At 42.1% G+C, this 16,748-nt stretch overlaps 1 protein-coding gene across 2 annotated transcripts in view; it reads left to right on the top strand.

Annotated features, from left to right (window-relative positions):
* The window catches only part of smad10a (SMAD family member 10a), an 88,108-nt gene that overhangs the window by 59,528 nt on the left and 11,832 nt on the right, over positions 1-16,748 (top strand). For both annotated transcript variants that reach the window (XM_061908356.1, XM_061908357.1), the window contains exons 10-12: positions 1,607-1,790; positions 1,901-2,069; positions 7,841-7,979. In XM_061908356.1, the coding sequence (XP_061764340.1) occupies positions 1,607-1,790; positions 1,901-2,069; positions 7,841-7,979 (492 nt within the window). The remainder of the gene's footprint in view (positions 1-1,606; positions 1,791-1,900; positions 2,070-7,840; positions 7,980-16,748) is intronic.

The following is a 16,748-nucleotide window of genomic DNA, read 5'->3' as shown; positions in this document are numbered from 1 at the left end:
TGGAGCGAAATTTGAAATTGCACTTTAGTAAGTTAACCCGGCCATATTGGCATGTGTTGCAATGATAAGATTTCATCATTGATATATAAACTATCAGACTGCGTGGTCGGTAGTAGTGGGTTTTAGTAGGCCTTTAAGAAACACTGCTATATAGTCTATGCCATCAACGTGCCGAAGACTGTCTCTTGTGAGTTGATTTTTCATGCTAATTTTTTTGCTGTTATTTTCTGCCACACGTGGAAAGCTGGTTCCTGAAAATAATACATACATTATACCGGTCCCTGGTGGAAAAAAGGTTGGGGACCCTTGATGCAGTTTTCACTATATTTGGTAAGACTAAACCAGGCTTTATAACCAGCTGCTGCATGTGACATCCCAGGTTCTATAGGAACCTTTTCACAAAACTCAATGGCTAAGTTCATGTTCCTGGCATTATTATTCAGGGGTGGAGCTTGCGGCTTAATTTGACTCAATACAGGAACCTCACCCGCCCCGTTCACGGAAAGATTTGATGGATTGATAGCTCCATATCATTATCCAACTGCAAGTCTTGTGGTTTCAGTGTTGTAACGTGTACAGGTGCAAGTCTTGATTTGACTTTTTATTTTCACTCATCCTCCTCCCCCGCGTCCACCTTTTTCCACCTTTTACGGTACGTCGCCTTAGTGGCAACCCATCAGCATTCCTGTACTGTCTACCCTACAGTATATGTCTGCTCTCGAAAGGGCCTGTGCTGAAAATGTCATTTTATTTTACTCTTTAGATAGATGGATAGATAGATAGATAGATAGTACTTTATTGATTCCCTCAGGAGAGTTCCTTCAGGAAAATTAAAATTCCAGCAGCAGTGTACAGAGTTGAGATCAATTTAAAGAAAAAAGTAAAAAGTAAATAATGGGGGTTTAAAAGGAAACAAAATAGAGAAATATTACAAAAAGAATAAAAACAATGGGAATAACAATATAACAGTAAAATAAGAATATAACAAGACAAAGTAGGCAGTAGTGACCATGTTATGAAAACGTATTGCACTGTTAATGTTTTGCATCCCCTGTCATCCTAGTACCCCCTGCCCCCCGTCCCAGAGAGGAGTTGTACAGTCTAATGGCGTGTGGGACAAAGGAGTTCTTGAGTCTATTAGTCCTGCACTTGGGATGAAGCAGTCTAGCACTGAACAGGCTCCTCTGGCTACTGATAACGCTATGCAGAGGGTGACTGGCATCATCCAGGATGCTCACTAGTTTGTCCACAGTCCTCTTCTCTGCCACCCTCACCAGTGAGTCCAGTTTCATTCCCATTGTACAACCGGCCCGCCTGATCAGTTTCTCAAGTCTGGAGCTGTCCTTCTTAGATGTACTGCCCCCCCAGCACACTACCATGTAGAACAGAACACTGGCAACCACAGACTGGTAGCACATCCACAGGAGTTTTTTTGCAGATGTTGAAGGAGTGCAGTCTCCTGAGGAAGTACAGCCTGCTCTGTCCTTTCTTGTACTGGTGGTCCGTGTTAACAGTTTTAGTACTACCTCTAAGTACTACCCTATTCTATCATTAGCAGCCAGTGACATAATTGTTTCTTTCAAGGCTTGTTTTAATGTCTGTGCAGGACCAGAGTTTTGGTGTTCCATCTCCTACTTTGAAATGGACGTTCAGGTGGGTGAGATGTTCAAGGTGCCGTCCAGCTGCCCTGTTGTGACGGTGGATGGTTATGTGGATCCATCGGGAGGCGACCGCTTCTGCCTAGGCCAGCTGAGTAACGTTCATCGCACAGATGCCAGTGAGAGAGCCCGGTGTGTGCATAATTAAAAATGTTTGGTGCTTTTTATTATCAGGATGGTTTGTTGATTAAATAAATGTTCTCTTTAGCTTAACACATTGTTTTCCTTCCTGCTTGTTACAGTTTACACATCGGTAAAGGGGTGCAGCTGGAGTGTCGTGGCGAAGGCGATGTGTGGATGCGGTGTATGAGTGACCACGCTGTGTTCGTACAGAGCTACTATCTTGATAGGGAAGCAGGCCGGGCACCAGGTGATGCCGTGCACAAGATCTATCCTGGAGCCTACATCAAGGTTGGAATTCAACATGTGCACTGAGACACCGTTTTATGCACACATTTGTTTTCTTCTCCTTTGTTAACAACATACTTTTTGTCACACACCATGTGATACGCTGATATGTAACGCCACAAACATCTAGGGCAGCACATGTGCAACTATCGTCATTAGAGGTCATTGTATTGTAAGATTTCTTATTAGTTACATCAAAAGTAATGCGTTGCAGCACAATGCCTGTTTTACATAGTCATCTGGTAGCTGTGGCCACAAAGTTGTCATGATCTGTGGTCTGGATCATCCATCCATCCATCCATCATCTTCCGCTTATCCGAGGTCGGGTCGCGGGGGCAGCAGCCTAAGCAGGGAAGCCCAGACTTCCCTATCTCCAGCCACTTCGTCTAGCTCTTCCCGGGGGATCCCGAGGCGTTCCCAGGCCAGCCGGGAGACATAGTCTTTCCAACGTGTCCTGGGTCTTCCCCGTGGCCTCCTACCAGCTGGACGTGCCCTAAACACATCCCTAGGGAGGCGTTCGGGTGGCATCCTGACCAGATGCCCGAACCACCTCATCTGGCTCCTCTCGATGTGGAGGAGCAGCGGCTTTACGTTGAGCTCCTCCCGGATGGCAGAGCTTCTCACCCTATCTCTAAGGGAGAGCCCCGCCACCCGGCGGAGGAAACTCATTTCGGCCGCTTGTACCCGTGATCTTATCCTTTCGGTCATGACCCAAAGCTCATGACCATAGGTGAGGATGGGAACGTAGATCGACCGGTAAATTGAGAGCTTTGCCTTCCGGCTCAGCTCCTTCACCACAACGGATCGATACAACGTCCGCATTACTGAAGACGCCGCACCGATCCGCCTGTCGATCTCACGATCCACTCTTCCCCCACTCGTGAACAAGACTCCTAGGTACTTGAACTCCTCCACTTGGGGCAGGGTCTCCTCCCCAACCCGGAGATGGCACTCCACCCTTTTCCGGGCGAGAACCATGGACTCGGACTTGGAGGTGCTGATTCTCATTCCGGTCGCTTCACACTCGGCTGCGAACCGATCCAGTGAGAGCTGAAGATCCCGGCCAGATGAAGCCATCAGGACTACATCATCTGCAAAAAGCAGAGACCTAATCCCGTGGCCACCAAACCGGAACCCCTCAACGCCTTGACTGCGCCTAGAAATTCTGTCCATAAAAGTTATGAACAGAATCGGTGACAAAGGACAGCCTTGGCGGAGTCCAACCTTCACTGGAAACGTGTCCGACTTACTGCCAGCAATGCGGACCAAGCTCTGACACTGATCATACAGGGAGCGGACTGCCACAATAAGACATTCCGATACCCCATACTCTCTGAGCACTCCCCACAGGACTTCCCGAGGGACACGGTCGAATGCCTTCTCCAAGTCCACAAAGCACATGTAGACTGGTTGGGCAAACTCCCATGCACCCTCAAGAACCCTGCCGAGAGTATAGAGCTGGTCCACAGTTCCACGACCAGGACGAAAACCACACTGTTCCTCCTGAATCCGAGGTTCGACTATCCGGCGAAGCCTCCTCTCCAGTACACCTGAATAAACCTTACCGGGAAGGCTGAGGAGTGTGATCCCACGATAGTTGGAACACACCCTCCGGTCCCCCTTCTTAAAGAGAGGGACCACCACCCCGGTCTGCCAATCCAGAGGTACCGCCCCCGATGTCCACGCGATGCTGCAGAGTCTTGTCAACCAAGACAGCCCCACAGCATCCAGAGCCTTAAGGAACTCCGGGCGGATCTCATCCACCCCCGGGGCCTTGCCGCCGAGGAGCTTTTTAACTACCTCAGCGACCTCAGCCCCAGAAATAGGAGAGTCCACTACAGATTCCCCAGGCACCGCTTCCTCAAAGAAAGACGTGTTGGTGGGATTGAGGAGGTCTTCGAAGTATTCCCTCCACCGATCCACAACATCCGCAGTCGAAGTCAGCAGAACACCATCCGCACCATACACGGTGTTGATAGTGCACTGCTTCCCCTTCCTGAGGCGCCGTATGGTGGTCCAGAATCGCTTCGTAGCCGTCCGGAAGTCGTTTTCCATGGCTTCCCCGAACTCTTCCCATGTCCGAGTTTTTGCCTCCGCGACCGCTAAAGCTGCACACCGCTTGGCCCGTCGGTACCCGTCCACTGCCTCCGGAGTCCTATGAGCCAAAAGAACCCGATAGGACTCCTTCTTCAGCTTGACGGGATCCCTCACTGCTGGTGTCCACCAACGGGTTCTGGGATTACCGCCACGACAGGCACCAACAACCTTGCGGCCACAGCTCCAATCAGCCGCCTCGACAATAGAGGTTCGGAACATGGTCCACTCGGACTCAATGTCCCGCACCTCCCTCGTGACATGTTCAAAGTTCTCCCGGAGGTGTGAATTGAAACTCTCTCTGACAGGAGACTCTGCCAGACGACAGGAGTTTTTTGTTATTTTCATTAGTTCCTGTTTTTGTGCACCCTTGTTTATTTTAGTTTCTAAGACGACTTATGATTTTCACCTGCCTCTTGCATTCGGGTCACACCTGTCTCTAATCAAGAGACTTATTTAAGCCTGTCGTTGCCAGTTAGTCGCTCTGGCGACATTGCTCTGTTCAAGCCATGGTTTGATGCCCTGTTCATGCCATAGTTTCATGCTTATATTCATGCGATTCCATAGTTCATGCTATTTGTTTCAAGCCACAGTTTAGTGAAGTTTTCATGTCTTTAGTTTCATATTTCATGTCCTAAGTTTTTTGCCTAAGCTTCCGCGTGCGATAGGCACGCTCACCTCTAGGTTGTTTTCTGTTATTTTGTACCCTTTTGAGTTTTTGGAAATTAAATATGTTCCTACCTGCTTCCCTGGTCCGGAAAAGTCTGTTTGCATCCTGGGAGAATAATCCTCGCAGTAAGTTGCGAAAACCCCCTCGTCATGACAAAAGTATGTTTACCTGAAGTCTGGACATACAGTATTCCTTGCCTACAATATACCAGTATGTAAACTAGTAAACCGTGTTTAATTGTCAGGGTGCCGCGTGAGAGGCAGATAGTTTAGTATCAGTATAACAATGCACATTCTTGCACTTTTTGTTTCTGTTTTAAGAATCACAGTTTTTAAATGAATTAACTTAACTTAGAAAGTGTTTGAAGTTGTTGTAATCAATTTTGATAATAAGCTGATTATATGCAGATACTGGTGCCAGCAACTCATTGTGTGGTTTGTAAATATCAATAGCTAATTATTATCTGATTACCAATAGTATTTGAATTTGAATCATCCAATTGATAACCACTGCAGGAGATAGATAGATAGATAGATAGATAGATAGATAGATAGATAGATAGATAGATAGATAGATAGTACTTTATTGATTCATTCCAGGGAGATCCCTCAGGAAAAAAATAAATAAATACGGTATATACTGTATATATTTTCAAAATGATATGAATACAATAATTTTAAAATGTTACTGTATGAACATATCTGCCTTTTTAATTGCGTACAGCAGTCATTCTCAGACTGTGGTATGCGGTCTCCATCTTGTGGTTTGGCAAAGAATCACCTAATTAAATATTTAAACACAATGATACTGTTCAAAAACTTTGTCATGTTACAGTGGCCAATAATATTAAGTATACATGTTGAATAAAACCTCCGCCTTGTTTTTAATAAAAACTTAGGCCTACTAGGCCACTGTACTTTAATGTTGGTCATAAGGTCATACTTGTAGAGCCAAGTTTTTTCTGAGGAGGTACTTGCTGAAAAAAAGTTTGTAAACCACTGGTGTACAGTAATGTGCTTTCTTTGGTTATCGAAAAATCAGCCGAATAAAAATGTTCTCCTATTACGGATTATTATTTGCAATAAAATTGTTGAAATTAGTACAAACCCCGTTTCCATGTGAGTTGGGAAATTGTGTTAGATGTAAATATAAACGGAATACAATGATTTGCAAATCCTTTTCAACCCATATTCAATTAAATGCACTACAAAGACCAGATATTTGATGTTCAAACTCATAAACTTAATTTTTTTTTTGCAAATAATAATTAACTTAGAATTTCATGGCTGCAACACATGCCAAAGTAGTTGGGAAAGGACATGTTCACCACTATGTTACATCACCTTTTCTTTCAACAACACTCAATAAACGTTTGGGAACTGAGGAAACTAATTGTTGAAGCTTTGAAAGTGGAATTCTTTCCCATTCTTGTTTCATGTACAGCTTCAGTCGTTCAACAGTTCGGAGTCTCCGCTGTCGTATTTTACGCTTCATAATGCGCCACACGTTTTCAATGGGAGACAGACCCGGACTGCAGGCAGGCCCGGAAAGTACCCGCACTCTTTTTTTACGAAGTCACACTGTTCTAACACTTGTTGTGCTGAAATAAGCAGGAGCGTCCATGATAACGTTGCTTGGATGACAACATATGTTGCTCCAAAACCTGTATGGACCTTTCAGCATTAATGGTGCCTTCACATATGTGTAAGTTACCCATGCCTTGGGCACTAATACACCCCCATACCATCACAGATGCTGGCTTTTGAACTTTGCGCCTATAACAATCCAAATGGTTATTTTCCTCTTTGTTCTGGAGGACACCACGTCTTCTGTTTCCAAATATAATTTGAAATGTGGACTCGTCAGACCACAGATCACCTTTCCACTTTGCATCAGTCTATCTTAGTTGAGCTCGGGCCCAGCCAAGCCGGCGGCGTTTCAAGATATTGTTGATAAATGGGTTTGGCTTTGCATAGTAGAGTTTTAACTTGCACTTACAGGTGTAGCGACCAACTGTAGTTACTGGCAGTGGTTTTATGAAGTTTTCCTGAGCCCATGTGGTGATATCCTTTACACACTGATGTCGGCTTTTGATGCAGTACCGCCTGAGGGATCAAAAGTCCGTAATATCATCGCTTATGTGCAGTGATTTCTCCAGATTCTCTGAACTTTTTGATGATTTTACTGACCGTAGATGGTAAAATCCCTAAATTTCTAAAACTGTTCGACAATTTGTTACAAAGTGGTGAGCCTCACCTCATCCTTTTTTGTGAATTACTTAGCATTTCATGGAAGCTGCTTTTATAGCCAATCATGGCACCCAACTGTTCCCAAATAGCCTGGACACCTGTGGGATGTTTCAACTAAGTGTTTGATGAGCATTCCTCAACTTAATCAGTATTTTTTGCCACCTTTCCAAACATCTTTGTCAAGTGTTGCTGGCTTCAAATTCTAAAGTTAATGATTATTTGCAAAAAAAAAAAATGTTAATCAGTTTGAACATCAAATATGTTGTCTTTGTAGCATATTCAACCGAATATGAGTTGAAAATGATTTGCAAATCATTGTATTCCGTTTATATTTACATTTAACACAATTTCCCAACTCATATGGAAACGAAGTTTGTATGTTAGAGTCCTTTACTAGAACTTTATATTTCTTCATTTGCCAGTTTAGTAGCAACTGAAGCTAACAAGCAAAATGCTAAATGCATTCTCCAGTTGTAAGCCCTAAATGTACCTCTCATATTATTGTTTGCTATAAAACCACATTTTATGATTTATTATCATGTTTATAAATTATTACTGTTTTAGTGTGAATAGATGGGTTTTTTGCAGATTTTTTATGTTTTTTAGTAGAAAAATAATTGCAAGATAATTTTTTTAACCAAAAACATGTACATTTGCGGGATCATGAATGCTCAATCCCAAAAATACGAGGAGCTTCTGTAAAGTATTTCTATATATGTTGAGTGTATGGTCATAATGTAAGATGTTTGTGCTGTGCTTAGGTGTTTGACCTGCGGCAGTGCCACAGACAGATGCAGCAGCAGGCAGCAACTGCGCAGGCGGCTGCCGCTGCTCAGGCGGCTGCAGTGGCAGGAAATATACCTGGACCAGGCAGCGTGGGAGGCATTGCACCTGCAGTCAGTAAGTGTTGTCAAGAATGTTTCGTTACTGTATGATGACAGCTGTGTAGTTCACTTTTTAGATTATTAAAAAAACGACTTTACAATGACTTATATCATTAAAACAGCAAAAATGACTGCTGTTATATTGTGATTAAATTACATGAGGTTATTTGTAACCAGATGTTTGGGCAAAGAACTTGTGTTTTGGTAGTGGGCCCCATTCCCCACACGGTACATTAGATGAGTAACAGAAAGTGTTAATGGCGTCACAGTGAAGACCAGCCTTTGGCTAGCAGAGGTCCATCCATCCATCTATTTTCTACCGCTTATTCCCTTTGGGGTCGCGGGGGGCGCTGGTGCCTATCTCAGCTACAATCGGGCGGAAGGCGATGTACACCCTGGACAAGTCGCCACCTGATCGCAGGGCCAACACAGATAGACAGACAATATTCAGATTCACACACTAGGGCCAATTTAGTGTTGCCAATCAACCTATCCCCAGGTGCATGTCTTTGGAAGTGGGAGGATGCCGGAATACCCGGAGGGAACCCACGCATTCACGGGGACAACATGCAAACTCCACACAGAAAGATCCCGAGCCCAGGAATGAACGCTAGCAGATGTCACTGTCCGCAATTGTGCCAAGGACAAGGCACACCTTTAAAACCCTCTTTAGGAACACTTGGGGCCTGATTTACTAAAGGTTTGCGCGTACTAAAACATGTTTAAACTTGATAGCATATGCAAAGCTAAACTACTAAATGTGTGCAAAGTGGATTGCTTCTGTTGGGTTAGCAGACTAAGGCATGTAATCTGTTTTGTGTCTATGTCTTCATTAGTATGAAGAATATATGCTGATCATTAAAACGGCCACAATACTGGGAGATCAATGTGATTTATCAACGCAACACCATTTTGGGAACACGACTTTGCATTTTATTTAGCACGTTTGAAAAGGACACGCAAAATGATGAGAGGAATTCTCGGGCTACAAAGACACATAATAGAGAATAGTCCCTACGTGTAAATTTCAACATATTTGGACGGTCAGAAATAAAAACCATTAGACACATTGTCTATTCAGCAACATCCTTTTATAATTTCATAGCAGCTGGATAACATGTGGGGCTGATTGCAACAAATTCAAATGATGCATTTAAGTTAAGTTAAAGTTAAAGTACCAATGATTGTTACACACACACTAGGTTTGGTGAAATTTGTCCTCTTCGTTTGACCCATCCCCTTGTTCACCCTCTGGGAGGTGAGGGGTGCAGTGGGCAGCAGCGGTGGCCGTGCCCGTGAATAATTTTTGGTGATTTAACCCCCAATTCCAACCCTTGATGCTGAGTGCCAAGCAGGGAGGTAATGGGTCTCATTTTCATAGTCTTTGGTATGACTCTTTGGTTTGACCTCACAACCTACTACCGATCTCAGGGTGGACACTCTAACCCAGGGGTGTCAAACGTACGGCAATAGGTTAAACAGGCTTTATCCAGCCCGCGGGATGAGTTTGCTAAGTATACAAATTAACCTGAAATTTTTGAATGAAAGAAACAGCTCTTCTACATGTGTCTACTGGATGTTGCAATAGCAATTATTTGTATCTCTGTAGATCAGGGGTCGGCAACCCGTGGCTCCAGACCCGCATGCGGCTCTTGGATCACTCTGATGTGGCTCAGCTGCATACTTGCCAACACCCCCATTTTACCGGGAGGTTTTCCAAATTTCATTGCCTCTCCCAGAAATTTCCCCAGGATAACCTTCTGAGATTTTCGCCCAGCCAACAATGTTGAGGCCGTGCCGTGATGGCAATGCCTTAAACGTCCTCTCGACCATGTCGTAGCGTCCGTTTTAATAGTTGCATAGTTGTTCAACAGCCATACAGGTTACACTGAGGGTTGTGATATAAACAACTTTAACACTCTTACTAATATGCGCCACACCGTAAACCCACACCAAACAAGAATGACAAACACATTTCGGGAGAACATCCGCACTGTAACACATTATAAACGCAACATAACAAATACCCAGAATCCCATGAATCCCTGACTCTTCCGGGCTCCATTATACACCCCCATTACCACCACCGCCCCTCAGTGTGTCGGTTGAGGTGGGCGGGGTTGGGGGGACAGGGTTTGGTGCTAGCGGGGGTGTATAATGGAGCCAGGAAGAGTCAGGGATGCATGGGATTCTGGGTATTTGTTATGTTGCGTTTATAATGTGTTACAGTGCGGATGTTCTCCCGGAATGCGTTTGTCATTCTTGTTTGGTGTGGGTTCACAGTGTGGCGCATATTAGTAAGAGTGCTAAAGTTGTTTATATCACAACCCTCAGTGTGACCTGTATGGCTGTTGAGTAAGTATGCCTTGCAGTCGCTTATGTGGGCCTGCAGAAGCCTCATACAATATGCGAATGGGCTGGTAAGCTGTTTGATACGGTTGTGGAGGGCGCTAAACGCATTGTCATTATAACACACCCTTATTATCGTTGTTTGTGTGAAAACCAGCAGACAATCGAAAGAAAGATTGCTCTGAAACTAGGTAGTTTCCCGGAAAAATTGAGATAGTCGGCAAATGTGATTTTGTCAAGCGGCATTCAAATAAAACTTGCAGGTCGCACTAATATTACATTTTCATATTAAGGTGCGGGCCGCGTGTCTGAGACCCCTGGTTAATACATAGCACAAAGCCAAAAAAACCTAGTACGCTGTGTTATTTCATTTTGAATTTCAAAAGAGTCTTGTGGCTCCCATAGTTATCTTTATTTTGTGAAACGGGTCAAAATGGCTCTTTTAGTGTTAAAGGTTGGCGACCCCTGCTGTAGATGATGGTACATATGTACAAAATAAATCACATGATGTTAGTACATCAATCGAGGAAAATGATCAAACTACATACATGGCATACTGTAATTTGATTTTGATATTTTTTTATCTTGATAGATTGAAAATGAACACCATTGAGTTGACTGATGAACATTATCACATCATTCATTCAGAAAATATAAATAACGACAAATAAAGATAGTACACTATTAACCGCAACATTCAAGTGTAAAAAAACAACAACATTATGATTTGTACATTTTCAGAATGTGCTTCTTCTATTTTTAAACACAAAAAACAATCTGAAGGTGTCTTTATTTTTAAGTTATCGTGCAGGGATTTTACCAGTCCAGCCCAGTTGGGAGTAGATTTTTCTCCATGTGGTCCCCGATCTAAAATGAATTTGACACCCCTGCTCTAACCACTAGGCCACTGAGTAGGTTTTTTCTGTCATTTAATAATTTTTCAATGAAATTCGTTTTTAAATAGAATATATGTTATTAACATATGTCCTATATGATAAAAACTTCTTGAAGTATACATTTTTTGCATTTTGAGCACAGTAGTGCAGCCTCCCTTCAATGCACCTTCAGCAGTAAAAAAGGCAAATTGCTACTAAATTTGCCAGTTTAGTAGCAACTGAAGCTAACAAGCCAAATGCTAAATGCATTCTCCAGGTGTAAGCCCTATATGTACCTCTCATATTATTGTATGCTATAAAACCGCATTTTATAATTTATTATCATGTGTTTATAAATTATTACTGACTTAGTGTAAATGAGATGGGTTTTATGTGGTGTCAATGTCGATGCACTGCTCGACTGCTTCTAAAATTCCCAGAAAAAATAGTAGATGTCTCCTGCTTGTTTGACACCATAGAATACTGCCACAGGTAGGAGCATGATGATATGGATGTACAGTAAAGGAAAGTGTCTCTGGTGATGCCCCGTATTGTACACGCAAAATCCTCATGTACAATAAGTAAGGTGGTCTGCACCAATTTTCAATTGCACATGCAATGTTAGGGGATCGCACACAATATGACCACTAATAGTTTACGTTATTTTATAGATTGCATAAGCTGTTTAGCGAGTGGTATTTAGATCTCTAGTAAACCAGGCTCTTGATCTTCCTGGTAAAATATGTAAACAAAGTGTTGGATCCCAAGAAAACCCCAGGCCCAGCTCTCAGTTTTACAGATGTCAGAGCCCAAACTTGAGCTGGTGTCAACGAAACTCGCCTGGTGTCTCACTACCTTTCATCTGTACGTCAACCCCCAATTGTAAAAATGCAAAACCCTCAAAACATTGACCATGGTCATATGCTAAAAAATTCAAAAAGGGCAAAAATTCAAGGCAACTTAAACACTGATAGTGGATGTTAAGAAATGGTTTACTGGGAGTTTGAATCTTGTAGTGAAGGGAATATGATTTTTGGAATGATGGGGAGAGGAAAATGCCGACTGTTTATCTCTCAGTACTGCTGTCTTTGATTCTAGAGATGCTAACTCCATAGATAGAAGGTAATTTTTCCTAACGCCTTTTTTCTAAGTATCTACTCAGTTCCAATTGTACCAATGTAGGCCCTCCACAGTACCCACCTCATTTTCCCCAGGTTGATCTGGCCAACTAGTAGGTATATCACAAATAAAGACGAATCAACAAACCGATAATTCTTTATACAAAAGTTGGGCAGTTGCACAACAGATTGATATGATCTAGGCTAGGAGCTACTGCAGTAAAACAGGACCCATATAATTGCTGATTGTTAAAAACTCTCCCAATTGAAAATAGTAAATGCTGTTATTGTACTTTATAGCAGCTCTTAAGAGCATGAGAAGAGGAATTGAAAGTCAATGTTCAAGAAGTATGTCACCGTGATGTCGCGTCTCAACAGGAAAAAAAGGGGGAAGTGCACATCCGTGTGAAGTTGAACTTCTCTTTGTCTTAACCAATCTTAAGAAGATGCAGACGCCTCCTCCATGAGAAGGGTTAGGATCTCATACTCCGCCTTCCATAACAGTGAATGTTGGCATCTTTGATCACTACGTATCAGCAATGTCACATTCCTTGCAGCCATCAGTAGATACAACCACAGGTAGTTGAATACCTGCCCAAGCCAACTACCGAAGTTGCTGAAGCCTCCCCAGATGATTTTCAGGGCATTTTATCGATCGCAACTGACAATCTAAACAGTACAGTTACATACTTTGAGAATACAATGACCTGAATGAATGAGAACATCCATAGACATCTTCCCAGATGATCCCTGCCGTCTCTTCAACCACGGCGTTGCTTTTGATAGTCAGTAATGCATCCATGTTTTCATACCATGTAGCATGCTCTGTTGAGGTGAATGGCAGGTTTATGTGCTGCACAGCGCACAGGCTCTGCGTAAGACCCTGTCTACATGAACACAGATACATTAAGAATGCATACTTTTTTATGTGTTTTTGCATCTTGTCTACACGTCAACGCATACTTTTGTCCTTAGAAATACACACGTTTGAAAATGCCAGCCAGGGAGAAGAGCTGAAAACTCTGTCTTCAGGGTGTACATGGAGAGTAATGGCTTGTCCTCATCCGCTAATGTCACAGTTGTGTGCTGTCATTTCCATAGCGCAATAGTAAACAACACTGCTGGTTTTAAACTCATGAAGAGGTCGCATTGTATTTTTTATAAGGAGCCAAATGCAATAATCTGGACAGAAATGGTACTGCAATCACTGTCAAAATTCTATAGTCCCCTCCCCCTCTCCCTGACTGAGGTTGCCAGATACACAGCCAAATCCAGCTTGATCGACTAGGCTACTCCAAGGAACTTCAAACTTCCACTGCTTCTTACTGGGAGTTGAGGTGCTGGGACCATAATAGCTGAGTAGACAAACGTTTTGTCAATAACAATCTCTAACCAACACATTTTACACAGAAATTAGGCTATTTTGAGGAAGAAGTACGTCATGCCTGTGTACAATATCACAACTAATGGCAATCATAGGGTTGTTTTCAGTACTATCAGAACTGTAGAAGACTAAAATAAACTACAGCCAACGCGAGCAATGGTTACACTGGTGAAAATAAGTAGAGCATGCTTAGCAGCCTAATGTACGCCAAAAACTAAAGAGGAGACATTTTCCCAAGGTATGCCTATGGCTACAGTTTCAAACGTTTCAGATTGCCATATAACTTAGTACATACAGTCCACAATAGAAAACAAGAATGAGTAATTATTTATATATTATGTATTATACAAACCCCGTTTCCATATGAGTTGGGAAATTGTGTCAGATGTAAATATCGTTGAGTTTGAGTTTATTTCGAACATGCAAGCATACAACATGATACATCACAATTTCCAGTTTCTCTTTTCAACATGTTCGAAAAGGAGTAGGAAGAAGCAGAGTTTATTTAATCCTACCCCTTTTCTTTTACATAACAGTTGCTAAAACTTTTGTTCACTTCCTGTTCTCAATGTCTTCACAATATACTACATAAGTATTCACAATAAAAATAAATAATTGTTGAAGTAAGTTTTATTCCATACGATGAGATAAGTAAGATTATTTTGAGAATGAAAGAATGAATGGGTGAATATATTCAGAATGTTTATCATGGTTCTTCTTTTTTGTACTTTGTAAACACTTTAAGTATGAAGAGTTTCTTGAAGTGGATCATATTAGTACATTGTTTGATTGCTTTGCTTAATCCTTTCCATAGTTTAAATCCACATACAGATGTACTGAAGGTCTTATCTCAGCATATCAGTGCTTCTCAACTGACCAAAATCAGGTCAAAGATGCCAGGTGACTCTCCTTTGGCTGTGATCGCAATTCAATGGTCAAAATCTTCAAACTCAACAAAAACTCCGGTACCTGAAGCGGAGCCTTTTTCTTTGTGTCCTTTCTCATGAACAGGAAGTGACGAAATACAATGATTTGCAAATCCTTTTCATCCCATATTCAATTGAATGCACTACAAAGACAAAATATTTGATATTCACACTCATAAACTTAATTTTTTTTTTGCAAATAACAATTAACTTAGAATTTCATGGCTGCAACACGTGCCAAAGTAGTTGGGAAAGGGCACCTTTTCTTTTAACAACACTCAATAAACGTTTGGGAACTGAGGAAACTAATTGTTGAAGCTTTGAATGTGGAATTCTTTCCCATTCTTGTTTTATGTAGAGCTTCAGTCGTTCAACAGTCCGGGGTTTCCGCTGTCGTATTTTACGCTTCATAATGCGCCACACATTTTCGATGGGAGACAGGTCTGCACTGCAGGCAGGCCAGGAAAGTACCCGCACTCTTTTTTTTACGAAGCCACGCTGTTGTAACACGTGCTGAATGTGGCTTGGCATTGTTTTGCTGAAATAAGCAAGCGCTTAGATGGCAGCATATGTTGTTCCAAAACCTGTATGTACCTTTCAGCATTAATGGGGCCTTCATAGATGTGTAAGTTAGCTTCCCCTTTGGTCTGGATGACACAATGTCGAATATTTCCAAAAACAATTTGAAAGGTGGACTCGTCAGACCACAGAACACTTTTCCACTTTGCATTAGTCCATATTAGATGATCTGGGGCCCAGAGAAGACGGCGGCGTTTCTGGATGTTGTTGATAAATAGCTTTCGCTTTGCATAGTAGAGCTTTAACTTGCACTTACAGATGTAGCGACGAACTGTATTTAGTGACAGTGGTTTTCTGAAGTGTTCCTGAGCCCATGTGGTGATATCCTTTAGAGATCGATGTTGGTTTTTGATAAAGTGCCGTCTGAGGGATCAAAGGTCACGGTCATTCAATGTTGGTTTTTGGCCATGCTGCTTACGTGCAGTGATTTATCCAGATTCTCTGAACATTTTGATGATATCATGGACCGTAGATGTTGAAATCCCTAAATTTCTTGCAATTGTACTTTGAGAAAAACTGTTCTTAAACTGTTTGACAATTTGCTCACGCAGTTGTGGACAAAGGGGTGTACCTTGCCCCATCCTTTCTTGTGAAATACTGAGCATTTATTGGTAAGCTTTTTTTATACCCAATCATGGCACCCGCCTGTTCCTAATTAACCTGCACACCTGTGGGATGTTCCACATAAGTGTTTGATGAGCATTCCTCAACTTTATCAGTATTTATTGCCACCTTTCCCAACTTCTTTGTCACGTGTTGCTGGCATCAAATTCTAAAGTTAATGAGTATTTGCAAAAAAAAAAAAAAAGTTTATCAGTTTGAACATTAAATACAGTATGTTGTCTTTGTAGCATATTCAACAGAATGTGGGTTGAAAATCATTTGCAAATCATTTTATTCTGTTTATATTTACATCCAACACAATTTCCCAACTCCTTTGGAAACTGGGTTTGTATTATATATATCATGTGATTTGGCTGTCTCCATACGTTTCACATTGCTATGATGACAGCCGTGCTAATGTTGGAACCCATTTCCTCCGCTTATGGAATAGAATAAAATAGAGTTTTATTTGTCATTATTACAGTGAACGGGTTCAAAGAACAACGACATTGGAGCAGATCCCCTAAATCGCATACAGTATACACACTGACACTGCCCATAACCACATAGGTTGTATTTGTCGAAAATATATTTTGCCCTGTCAGTTCGATGACACATCGACATACAGGCTAACGGGCTTATATTTCCCCCGTTAGCATATATGTCGAAGTGTCATTGACCGGGCTAGCATGCTAAGCATTCGTTGCACGGACATACTAGCTTTGTTAGACAAGATCATAGACTGTATTGGACGATATAGTTTACATACGAAATGTCCATTTCAATTAATTACAAGTAATAAGAAAACGTAAATGCCTAACTTACTTATCAAGGAGGAAATTAGTAAGTTTGGCATCAGATGAAAAAAATCTTCTCCGCCTTCAAACGTCTCCATCTTTCAAAGGCCTCTCCGATACAAATCTTCCCTTTGTTCCTGGCTTTGTCATGAAT

Source organism: Nerophis ophidion, linkage group LG08, assembly GCF_033978795.1.
Source record: "Nerophis ophidion isolate RoL-2023_Sa linkage group LG08, RoL_Noph_v1.0, whole genome shotgun sequence".
Lineage (NCBI taxonomy): Eukaryota > Metazoa > Chordata > Actinopteri > Syngnathiformes > Syngnathidae > Nerophis > Nerophis ophidion.
The sequence above is the reverse complement of the archived record's forward strand: the minus strand, read 5'-3'. Positions and strand labels throughout refer to the sequence as shown.